Consider the following 12,409-nt stretch of genomic DNA (forward strand, 5'->3'; position numbering starts at 1 on the left):
TTCTTTTCTTGCTAGATTGTGGTGAAATAGACTAGGAAAAGTTTATCTATCAAGTTGGGTTGTTGAATTAATGGTGAAGTTATTGAAGTTTAAATCGCACTTAGGCAAAATTAGGATTCATGGATTTGGGGTTTTTCGAATTTGATCTTAATTGGGTGTGTTTGTGGGTGGACTAGATGAGTTAAGATGTTACATTGTTGCATTGTGTTGAACTTGAGTTTAAACTGAAAAATTCACCTGTTAAGTTCACTTTTGCAAAAATTTTCACTTGCAAAGTCTTGCTTTCTTTACTTCCATCTACTTACCCCTTTCCAAGTTGGTAATTTTTTCAGGTGAAAATGGTTAAGAAGACAAAGGGAAGGTTGGAAGCTGAGAGGCAAGAAGCCGAAAGTCAAGAGTTTGCACTAAGAGGAAAAGCTTTAACCAGCGAGCCAACTGGCTCAGGGACGCATAGGACTGTGCGACAGCAGACGTTGGCTGCAAAGAAATCGAAAGAACACGAGAAGAGGCAGGAAAAAGCGTACCAGTTAACACCCATGAGGAAGGTGAAACTGAGAGTGAAGATGAGCCGGCACCTACGAAGAAAGCCAAAATGTCAAAGGGCAAAGGGGTTGCTGTTGATCGAGACAGAACGAAAACTCCATCTGTGGAGGAGCTATATGATCATTTGAAGAATGGAGTCACTTGGGCTCCAACCAGGTTTGCCGACCTCGATTTGCTGAAGGAGTTGGGTCTAGAGTCTGATATTGAGACGATGCTGGGACATTTGAAGATGCCAAAACTCCTCACCATGGCTTATCCTTTCTACAAGGATGTCACTTGTCAGTTCCTATCCTCTCTTGTGGTCACTTACCATGACACGGCGCATGTGAGACAAGGATGGGGAAAAATCAGGTTCAAGGTCAATGGAAGAGAATTCAACATGAACTTCAAGGACATTGGGAGGGTCATGGGGTTCCAAGACCTAGAAGACCACTCACTTCCCAAGTGTGAGAACCTCCCCACACAGCTCTGGAAGTTGATCACTGGAAACAAGCACTCTACCGGGGCGGACAAGAACTCACACATCCGACACCCGTCTGTACGCTACCTCCACAGATTGCTAGTCCATGCTTTTTACCCACGGAAGCAAGCGGGTACGGTTACTGAGGAAGACATGCGACTGCTCTGTCCGGCTATCCGTCCATACGCTCAACCTGGACTGTTACCCCTTCCCAGCACTGATATCTATGCTACCTTTGGGATTGTCAGTTTCTTTGTGGGCCGTCTCGAGCACTACAGAGACTGGGCGTGGTACACCACTGATTCGCGCCCAAAGATGGGGATAGGCGGAATGATCACACCACTGCTCCAATTTCTGAATGTTCCCTTGGGAAAGGACGCAGTGGGGCCTAGGTTCATTGATGGCACCTACTTGAGGATTTCCACCTATTTCAGTGGGATGTATGGGAAGGACTACGTCTACCACTACTACTTGCAGGGCAAGCCAGTCGAGGTGGTTCTTCCAAACCGGAACCTGACGAGTTTAGAGATACCTGGAGCTGTCAGCTTCAACATTCCCCAGGAGTACTTTCTCGGAGAACACGGGCCTCTCGATCCAATTCAACCAGATCCATCAAGGAAAAGGAGTGTCCCTACGCAACCTGACTCGCCTGTTGCAGACACATCTGAGCATATCTATTGACCTCCGCGCTACTACTTCAAGCCCCATCACGGAGTCCTTCCACCTGGAGCTCTCCGTGATGCTCATGACCACATTGGTCGTCTCCAGAGGTGGAACAAAGCTCAGGACAGAACGATAGAAAAGCTGAAGGATAAGTGCAAGGCGCTCAGCAAGACTGTGAAGAAGCAGGCAAAGACTTCAGCCAAGTTCATGAAGAAAGTAGCTGATGTTTTAACTAGGGGAGGAATAGCTGGATGTAGCTCAGCCGATTTCGCTTTTGCGAACACCTCAAACCCCCAGCCTCCACCACCGCCTGATGCTCTTGGCTTCCCCCTCACTGCTGCGCAGCTTCAGCGTAAGTGGAGGAACCCACCCACTCAACCTTCCACTTCAGGCAACAAATCCCCATCCCTCGCTTCTTCAGACAGTGAGGACGAGATTGACGAGGTTGAGAGCCAACCATGGTATGGAGGCTCCGGTTCAGCATCTGGTGGTTACTACACCACCTTCCCTCCTGACGACGACGATGCTGGGGCATCTGCCCCCACATACTATCCATAGGAGGTACTTCTTTCTCTCCCTTGTATATACCATTTCATTTTTGCAAATTAGTTTTCTTCTCGGTATCTCTCTCTTTCCTTGAACACAGAGACTGTGTATCTAAAGTTTGGGGGAGGTACCAAGCATTTGATCATGTTTGCTTTCATTGTGTTTCATTTGAGTCATGCATTGAACACCTATTTGCATAAAAAAAAAAAAAAAAAAAAAAAAAAAAAAAAAAAAAAATTCATTTAGATTGCATCATTTGCACCATTAGGAGAGTCTAGAGCATATAGGTTGCATTCACTTGCATTGGAAGCAATGATTTTAAATACCTTGTAAAGAACACTACGTTGCACCTGAGTATCCATGCACCTCTCGAAAAGACTTGTATGTTTCGAGCCTTGAAAACTCTTCTTGAAACTTGTTGATTGTAGAAACTCAGTCTTTGAAGCCAGCTACAACCTTATTTGAACTGAATGAACTTAATGCTTCTTGCTTAGGGTCTCTTGTGTACTGAGTCATGGCTATACACACTTGAGTTGTCACATCTTTTATGCCATTCTTTTTGACAAACTCTAGTGGTAGACCACTCCCAAAACCTTTCCTTCCTTTTAAGCTTTCATTGTTTGATGAGTGAGGCCTTCTTCGGAAAGTTTTACATGTGCATGATGTTGAGAGTATCGGGAACGACAATGCTTGATCTTCATTTTTGCTGGATTGGACACTCTATTGTCTAGCTATAGGTGGGAGGGTGAGCGTTGTAATCATGATTTGGGAGAAATAAAAAGGATAGATTCTTGTGCTCAAGTGAATTGATTTATTGGGATAAGTAGAGAACCTCCAGCTCTAGTTTTGAAAAGTCTTGGCCCCCAACCCAAAAAAAAAAAAAAAAAAAAAATAATAATAATAATAATAATAAAAAAATAATAATAATAAAAAAAAAAAAAAAAAAAGAGAGAAAAAGGGGGCTAGCAAAGTTGTTAGGAGCTGAGAGACATTTTGAGGTTGTGAAAAATCCCTTATAGATTTCAAGGAAAAAGAGCTGATGTTTTTAGAATCTTTTGGTGAGAGGTGTGAGTTGGGTTTGACATTTGAGAGTGAATGTGTAACTTATATGTTTGGGAAAAGGGTAGAACAATGGAGATTGAGCATTGTATGCATGAGTTGGTCCCTTTCTTAGATATATTATGTGCAATGTCAAGGCTACTTGTTTTGAAAGTAAACCACCTTAAAGATCATATGTTTTGAACCTCTTGAATCACTTGAATAAAAGCATTCCCTTACCCAACCAAATGACTTGGACCAACTGACCATTTGCAAGAATTCACTTGATATCTTATGCTTAATGAATGTGAGAGTTGGCAGATCTGAATGTGTGGATGCTTGATGGTGAGTGTAGGGACAAAAGGAGTTGAGATAGGCCTAGAGAAGCTAGAGTGTAATAAGAGAGTGTGCTAATTGTGTTTGCTAGTGGTGTTTCTTTTGGTTATGAGCTCCCACCTTCAACCTCTCTCCCTATGAGTTCTAGAAAGTTCACTTGTGGACAAGTAAAGAACAAGTTTGGGGGAGTTGATATCTTGCATATTTCTATTGTTTTATTCATTCATCCATGTGCATTTTGATCATATAGATTAGGATTTAGCCATGTTTAGGTTGCATTTTGCATACATGAGTCCTTATCAGGTATTGGAGTACCACATGGAGTTCTTGGAGACACTTGGAGGCATTTGGAGCTCAAAAAGGAGTGTTTAGAGTGGTCATTGGGCGAGCAAGGCATGGGAGCGACCAGTCCGGAGCGACACCACCAAGTCGCTCTGATCACCAGTCTGGAGCGACCTCACTAGAGCGACAGGAAAGAGTCGCTCGCGTATTGATCACCCAGAGACAACGGATCCGGAGCGACCTCTCGCAGCGACACAGCGAGGTCGCTCCCGAATCATGGAATTTCAGAGAGTGAAAGATGAACACGGATGAAAGCCTTAAAGATCTTTTCTGAAGCTCAAAATTTGTGGAGACACTGGAAATTGAGTTAGCTTTCCAATGGAAGTGGTTTCAAGTCATTTGGAGATGTATTGGATAAGTTATAATCGATTTACTACAGGTGTATCAACCCTTACCGGGGACCACTGGAAAGTTGATGGGATTAACCAACTTCCCACTTTCTTCCACCCACTTTTCCTTTGCACGATTTTTCCTACTTTTCTGTATAATATTTGCTTTCTTTTTATCCAAAGAGTGGGCAAGAAACATGAGTATTGTACTGGGTAATAAAGAAAAACTTGTCAAAAAACTCTCTCTCTTTGAAATATCATTGTTCTTAGTGTTCTTGAGCTGTTCTTCAATTGTTCATCATCTGTTCTTGAGTTCTAATTTCGTTTTGCTTGTTTAATCCTTGTTTATCTTTATTCTCTATTGTATTTACTTGAATATGCTTCAATCTATTATGAGATTAAGTGTTTTCATGAAGATTAGTGAGTAGTTTCCTTAAGAATTCATGGGTTAGGGAGATTAGAGTAACTTAGTGAAGATCTATGGTGTTATTGTATTAGATCCTTGTATGAACTTGCTTGTTGAGTATTTTTAATGCTTGTTTAGTCTTGATCACTCTAAACCTGATTTCTAAACACTTCTCATCAGACATGATTAGATGAAGTGTTTGAATCAACTCAACTAAGCTCTAGTGAGATTAGCCAAGGACACTTGATGTTAAAATTGCTAGATAGTTATTGAACTTGAACTTAAAGATTGCTTGATTGAATTAAGCCAAAGACATTTGATGTTTAATGATTTCTAAGCAAATGGGCATTTACCTAGACATAGGACTTGTCTAAGATTGTGTTTAGACTTAAGAGATTATTTTGATTGAAAGCTTGTCACCTAGATTGGATCTTAGTTACTTGAAGTCATTTCCCAATACCCATGGATTCACTTGTCTAAATTGATTAAAACCTTGTTGTATTGCTCTGTTTGCTATTGTTACTTGTCACACACTCACAACTATTGAATCTGCTTAGCTTAAGAAATGACTTGTATTCTCACTGATTCACATCACTAGGACTGGTTCGACATTCACCCCCCTACACTACAACATTTGCAATAGGCAGAAAAACCTATTATCAAGTAACTTTCTCCCACAGCCGGATCCATCGACTTCTACTTCCGGCACTGCATCCGGCCAAGAGAATGTGCCTGATAGCCAAGTTCCTACTGCCGATCCGTATGTGCCTCCACATGCATATGACCCTGAAGCTTACTATCCGCGGTTCGATGACCCTGCTCAATTCTTTCCCCAGTACGATGAGCCTCCACAGCAGCCTCGTTATGAGCAGCATCATCCTCCACACCATCCTCAGCAGCAGTCCACCGCTCCCGAATCTGCTCCGGCTCCTGCAGTTGCTCCGGCTCCTGCAGCTGCTCCGGCTCCTGCATTTGTTCATCCAGATTTGATGGTGCCACCAAATGCACCATATGCAAGATATACAGTGGAAGATCTTCTCCAGATGCCGGGACGAGAAGGTTTACCAATCATCAACCCAGATCGACCACCCCCCACACTTACCGGTAATTTTTTAATTTATTAAAGTTTTTATTGCATTTAAATATACTAATTATACATATTGCTCTAAATATATGTATTCTTTCAAGTTTTGTAGGTTTTCGACGGACAATTGTGTGGGACAGAGCGTTGGAGATATCATCAGGGCAAACTTCCGGGAAGCGCATCCGAACTGGTCTCTCACACCTGACCACGTTCGGAGGACTTGGTTCAAGTGCTTCGTGGTTAGTTTTAAATATAATTTTTAATTGTTTATTTACTTAATTTAATTTTTTTATTGTAGCAAAAATGGAATTGGTCCATTGCTGTCAACGAAAAAGTGAAGGAAAAGTTCTACAAAAAGGCGATGGATCGCCTAAAGAACATTGTTGGTGATTGGAAGGAGAAGTGGAGGGTTTTGGGGGACGACGAAAAAGAAGCCTACTTCAGCAATGACGTTTGGAAGAGTTTGAAGGCTTATTGGAATTTGCCTAAGTCAGTTCAGAGGTCTCTCCCTTGCTCTATGACTCGGTTGACCCGCGATGATGATGGTAACCTGCCAGTACCTCATACTTCCGGACAGATTCCACACGCTGGGAGGGCACTACAAATTGTAAGTCTTCGATCTTTCTTAATTTTTATTAAATATATATTAATTGAATATTTTTTTAATGCGTGAGTTTAATTTAAATTTTTTTTTAATACAGGCTGCCCAAGAAGGAGCACCACCATCTCTAGCCCGACTTTACAAGACGACACACCAGCATTCTGATGGCACCTTCTCGCATCCTCGAGCAGAGAGGATCGACAACACTGTTGAGGCCCGGATCCAGGAGGTCGAGACTCAGTTGTCGCAACAAAATCCGGAAGGTGCACCGGTCCAGCTGTCCACCGTCGAACAAGACAAAAATTTTTGAGCAGGTTAGAAAGTTGATCTCTTAAATATATATGTTTATTTACATTTTTATTCTTTAAGTTAGTTTTACATATGTACTAATTAAATATCTATTTATTAATTGAAGGTTGCCCCGAAAAAAAGGGGACGTATTGTCAGGATCGGGTCTGTCAACGATGTCCTGAGGGCGAGAGCTGAACACGCTGCAAGAATGGAAGAAGAATCTTCTCTCCGTAGGGATTTGACTGCGGCCAAAGAAGTCATAGCTGACCAGAGGGACAAATTTGCATATATGGCAAATATGTTCGATATGATGATAGAGACAACCCCAAACATCAACCCGGCTCTTGCCTCTAGGTGGCAGTCTCTACATCTGAGCTTTATCCCCGAGCCCACTCCGGAAGAGCAGGCATATTTAGAGCGACGTGCGGATGAGCATAGTTCCGACCTCTTCGACGAAATAAACCTTAACACTTAGTTTTTTTGGTTTTAGTTAATTAGTATTATGAATGTTTTATATTACGGATATTATTATGTTTCTGAATGTTAGATATTTTCTTTTAATTTTATCGAATTTTAAAAATTAAAATCAAAATAAATTTAAATATTTGATTTTAATTAATATATTAAATTCGTAATTAAATACAAAATTCGAAAATAAATAAATAAAGTGGGTTAATTTACGACTAATGAACATCTAACGTCGATGTAAAGTGGTCGTTACATTACGACAAACAAACATCGACATAGAAGCAAATTGGTCGTAAGTTTACGACCAATGTACATCTAATTTATGAGACGTAAATGTGCGTCACATGTACGACTAATGATTTTACGTTTAACTTACGACCAAGTGTCTGAGTCGTACATTTACGTTTGCTTTACGACTAATGCATTTACGTTTAACTTACTACCAATTTATTGAGTCATACGTTTACGTCTGCTTTACGTGTAACACCATTAGTCGTAACTTTACGATCAATGTGCCTCGAATAATTATTTACGACCAGCTTCTAACGACCAATCGTTTTTCGAAGCTAATTGGCCGTAAAGCCTATATTACAACCAAATAGCTACTAATATTGTAGTCGTTAATGTCCCGTTTGCTTGTAGTGTAAATACTTTCTGAATAATATATTAGGGTTAGAGCTCTTAAATTATATGAATAAGCTTGGGTCAATCTTAAATCTCTGAACCCTATACAACATCCCTAGTGATAATCCGTATATCATATAATATAAATTTTAGTTTTAAAAATTATTAATTAACACGATTGTCACATAATAATTATATATTTAAGATTTTGACTTGTATTCATAATCAAAAAAATACATTTAAGAGCATTTCCGGCCGTATACATACACCACATCCATGGATGCTCTTCCCCTCCATGGTGTCCACAAGCCATAAGGCCACACACGATAGACGTAAGACCACTTTTAAACTTGTTCGTGGATACCTCATCGCTCAAACCATCAACGAATACCTAGTTCCGATTTCAATTAATCTACTACGAACTGTTGCCTGTTGGTATATGAATCTGGTCTCCTCCGTCGTAAAGAGCAAACTACCCATTTGGTTTAAAGGCCTACGTGTCTTGACTTTGCCGAGATCGTGTCCTTGTTACACATAGGCGAGTTTTGAGCATCTTACAAACACATCGTTTATGATAATGCTAAAGTTTAAGCCAAAGCAAAAGCTTATTATTACCAAAGAAAGAGTGTTAATCTTTAACGTTTAATTTTACAAACTCAGTAGTATTATATAGTCAAGCAAATTAATTTGGGTTATTTATTAGTCAATTAAAAATCTTTTTTTTTGAACGATAATTTCATTACTTAACAAAGCGGTCACAAAGGATAGGTGGAGTAGTTGAGAAGCGCGCTCTTGGCGAGTTCATCAGCTGCCCTATTGTCTGAACGAGGAACATAATGAAAGGAGATTACATCAAGGTCACAAGCTAACTTAAGAATATCATGAAGAATTCCAAAGAGATCCTTGATTGATTCTCGATTGTTGATGGCTCGGACTAAAGTCTGAGCGTCTGACTTGAGGATGACGTTGTTGAAACCTTGTGCTTTGGCTTGGCGTAGAGCTTCCCTTATCGCTAAGGCCTCCGCCATCTGAGCTGAGTTTACACAATCTTCGAATAGGCCCTGTTGGTGTAACACATGTCCTGATGGTGTTGAGAAAACCCAAGCCAATCCTGCAGAAAAGAGTTCTTTTTTCCATGATGCATCAGTGTTGATAATCAAGGCGTCCGTTCGAGGCAATGGTAGCGTCGAAGCCTGTAGATGTGGTTTTGGCCCAGTTTGTCGCCCAGGTTGTGCTTCTTGCCATTCACGCGCGTCTGCTATTGCTTTCGAGAGTGTCTCCGCTGGTTTGAAAACCCTGTTTTCGAAGATCTTCAAATTTCGTGTAATCCAGATGTTCCAAACAATCCAAGGGAACAGAGGTCCCATGTGAAGTCCTGTAGGGGGTAGGTTAGTCAGCTTTGTTCCAAGTTTGAGTGCTTCTTCGAAGTCCAATGCTGTGGTGATGACCGCTAAGTTGCTTATTGGAGCTGCAGACCAGATGTCAACTGCGAATTGGCAGTGAAGAAAGAGATGTGAGGCTGTTTCCTTCATACCACAATGAGTACATGTGAGGTTCTCCGTCAATCCTCGAGTTTCCAGATTTTCCCCTAGTGGCAATGCTCCTTTGGTGATTTTCCACAGAAACACACGAAGCTTTGGAGGTAGAGGCACTGTCCAAATATCTTTCCTCCAGTCCACGTTGGTTTGAGTTGTATGAGGCAGGTTGCTTGTGATCTTCATCTCCAGTGCAGTGAAATAGCCCGTTCGGGTGGAGTATTCTCCATCTTTTGTTGGTAACCAGCAGTGCTTGTCAAGGGCACCCGAGGTACTAGGCCTAAGGCAAAGTATTGATGGTGCTTCAATTGGGAAGATATGAGAAACTAGCTCTCTGTTCCAAGTTCCCGAAGGTTGATCAATTAAATCCGCCACTGTGAGGTCCTTTGTTGCCAGTTCCGGAGGTCCCATTGGTTGGGCTAGCTCAGAAGTAGATATCCATGGTTCATCCCAAATACGAGTATCAGCTCCATTCCCAATCACCTTCCCCGTTTTTTTCCAGCAGTAGGTCTCTTCCACACAAAACACTTCGCCAACCATGTGAGCAAGAGCTTGAAGCTTGAACCGCCATGAAGTTCGTTGCTTTGCAATATTTGCCAAGCAAAACCTTAGCGAGGAGACAATCCGGTTTCATTTGTATCCTCCAGCTTTGCTTTGCCAAGAGGGCGTCGTTGAAAGCTTCAACTTCCCGGAAGCCCAGTCCGCCATCTTTCATAGATTTTGTTACTTCCGACCAGGCGACCCAGCACATTTTCCTCTCTTCTGGGCTTGCATCCCACCAGTATCTTGTCAGTGCGGCTTGGATCCTTTTGGTGAGACTTTTGGGTAGCTTGAAGCACATCATTGAGTGAGAGGGAACCGCCGATAATACTGACTTGATCATTACAAGTTTACCAGTGGCCGAGAGCTGTCTTGTACTCCAGCTTGCCGCCTTTTGTCTGATCTTATCCACAATAGAGGTGAACATGTCTTTTTTTTTCTTGCAAAAATGTTCTGGAAGTCCTAGGTATTTGCCCACTCCTCCTTTTTTGGATATTCCCAAGGTAGCTTTGACTCTTTCCCGGACCTCAGCTGGAGTTTTCCTAGAGAAAGTGATCGATGATTTTGTTGCATTAATCACTTGTCTCGACACAGATTCATACTTCCTTAGCACGTCTCGAAGGGCAGTGACACTCGTTGGGTTGGTCTTGACGACGAACATGGTGTCGTCGGCGAAAAGTAAATGGTTTATCTTCGGACTTCCCCTGGCTACTTGGATTCCAGCGAGAGAGCCACGGCGTTGTGCAGCTGAGCAGAGTCCAGAAAGAACCTCACTGCATAGTATGAAGATATACGGGGAAAGGGGGTCACCCTGTCTGATTCCGCGGGTTGGTGTGATCATTCCCTGCGCCTCTCCATTCAGCAGGATAGAGTATGTGACGGATGTAATGCATCGCATGATCCAGCGTTTGCAATCGTCGTGTAACCCCAGTCGTTTCAAAACAGCATCCACGAAGTTCCACTCAAGCCGGTCATACGCCTTGCTCATGTCCGTTTTTACGGCCATGGCACAGTGCTTTGTAGCTCCCGATCGCTTCAAGTAGTGTAGCGTTTCGTGTGTGATCATGATGTTGTCCGCTATTGCTCTCCCCGGAATGAAAGCTGATTGGTTCTCGGAGATAATAGTGTCAAGAACAGGTTGCAGCCGCCTTGTTAGTATCTTCGACACTATTTTGTAGTAGACATTGCATAATGCAATGGGTCTGTAGTCAGCCGCCGATTCGGGTCCCGATATCTTCGGGAAGAGCCGCATGTGCGTGTGGTTAAAGTTGAGAGGCAGGGTATCGTGTGGGAAGAACGCAATTATTTCCTCAGAGATTGCTGGTCCGACTATATCCCAGTTAGTACGGAAGAAACTCGAAGAGAATCCATCCGGCCCCGGAGCTTTGTCCGGATGGATTGAAAAGACAGCTTCCTTTATTTCTTTTGGTGTGGGGATGGCAGCTAGGGAACATTTATAGTTGCCTTCGACTGTATGGGAGAGTGCTTCGTCAACTACATTTGATGGTGGCGGGTTGGTTGTAGTGAAGAGTTTCGAGAAGTAATCAGTGATGACCTCAAGGATTTCATGTTCGTCAATTAAAAATCTAAGATATTGAAATTCTAATTTAATAATTTATCTATAATATATATGAGTGAAATGAAATATGATAAAATCCTGGAATAATATCTATAATTTATCTATAGTATCTGCTCCACTAAAATAAAATGATAATATCCTGCCATCCTGGAAATTGAGTGATGCTAATATAATAGAATAAACTTTGCCTAAAACTACCAAAACTTCAAGACCCATAAGTGAAATCTAAGTCTTCGATGGCTTCTACTCTAACACAAACCACACAAACCATAAATAGTTTCCACCTCTTCATTCTATATAAGCATACGAATGAGTCATACTGATCATCATTCATTAGTAAATTAAGATACAATACTAAGATGGCATCTTCTAAAGTATCTTCCATGCTTCTCTTTCTCCTCCTTCTCGTTCTTGTGTTTCCCCATATGGATAAAGCCCTTGGTGAAAAAAGACAGCTCCACGAACTTAGTTAGTCTTTTTGTCTTTAAATATATAAAGTCATAGCTATTTACTCTATTATTTTGATCTATTTAGAAATGTTTTGAACTTTTTTTTTCTTTAATTTAGCTTGGTTTTAGTTCACAACTAACTATATCACATTAATTTTTATAAACAGAAGATAAACCATTGTAGTTTTGTTTCCTGTCTTGTTTCGTTCAGACCGAAGTTTATTGTGATAGATGACAAAATAAAACAATATATATATGTATTTAAGTTGGGATTATGCGAATTGATAGACAAATGTCCACTTTACCAAAACTTGGCGTTGTAGTAATTAATTCGTTAAGTGGTTTTGGTGTAGAAGGCACAGAGCATCCCGATCAACTGATGACGGTTGGAAGGAGCCTTCTCTTTCGCATCCCTCCATGCCCACCGTCCTTATGTAAGCCTCGTCCGATAAGAATTCCTCCCCGACTTCGTACACCTCCACCCCCTCCACGGCATTGAAGGTTTCCAAAAGGCAAAAACACATGGATCCCAAAATATTTGGATGAAAATATATTTTCGTAATTCCTCACTATAA

At 41.5% G+C, this 12,409-nt stretch overlaps 1 protein-coding gene across 1 annotated transcript; it reads right to left on the reverse strand.

Annotated features, from left to right (window-relative positions):
- Positions 1-8,486: 8,486 nt before the first annotated feature.
- Positions 8,487-11,810, reverse strand: LOC125602628. Its single transcript, XM_048774167.1, has 3 exons — positions 11,736-11,810; positions 9,874-11,361; positions 8,487-9,824 (listed from the first exon to the last, which is right to left on the reverse strand). The coding sequence occupies exons 1-3, from the start codon at positions 11,808-11,810 to the stop codon at positions 8,487-8,489; spliced, it is 2,901 nt and encodes a 966-aa protein (XP_048630124.1).
- Between the last annotated feature and the right edge of the window lie 599 nt (positions 11,811-12,409).

This window comes from Brassica napus, unplaced genomic scaffold (assembly GCF_020379485.1).
Source record: "Brassica napus cultivar Da-Ae unplaced genomic scaffold, Da-Ae ScsIHWf_2927;HRSCAF=3712, whole genome shotgun sequence".
Taxonomy (NCBI): domain Eukaryota; kingdom Viridiplantae; phylum Streptophyta; class Magnoliopsida; order Brassicales; family Brassicaceae; genus Brassica; species Brassica napus.

Excerpts from the sequence above, each read along its gene's own strand:
- LOC125602628 (XM_048774167.1), bottom strand. The coding sequence starts at position 11,810 with ATGGGGAAACACAAGAACGAGAAGGAGGAGAAAGAGAAGCATGGAAGA. Across the intron at positions 11,362-11,735 it reads GAAGATGCCATCTTAGTATT|GTCATCACTGATTACTTCTC; the intron begins GTATCTTAATTT and ends GAAATCCTTGAG. Across the intron at positions 9,825-9,873 it reads CGGATTGTCTCCTCGCTAAG|CTTCAAGCTCTTGCTCACAT; the intron begins GTTTTGCTTGGC and ends TGGCGGTTCAAG.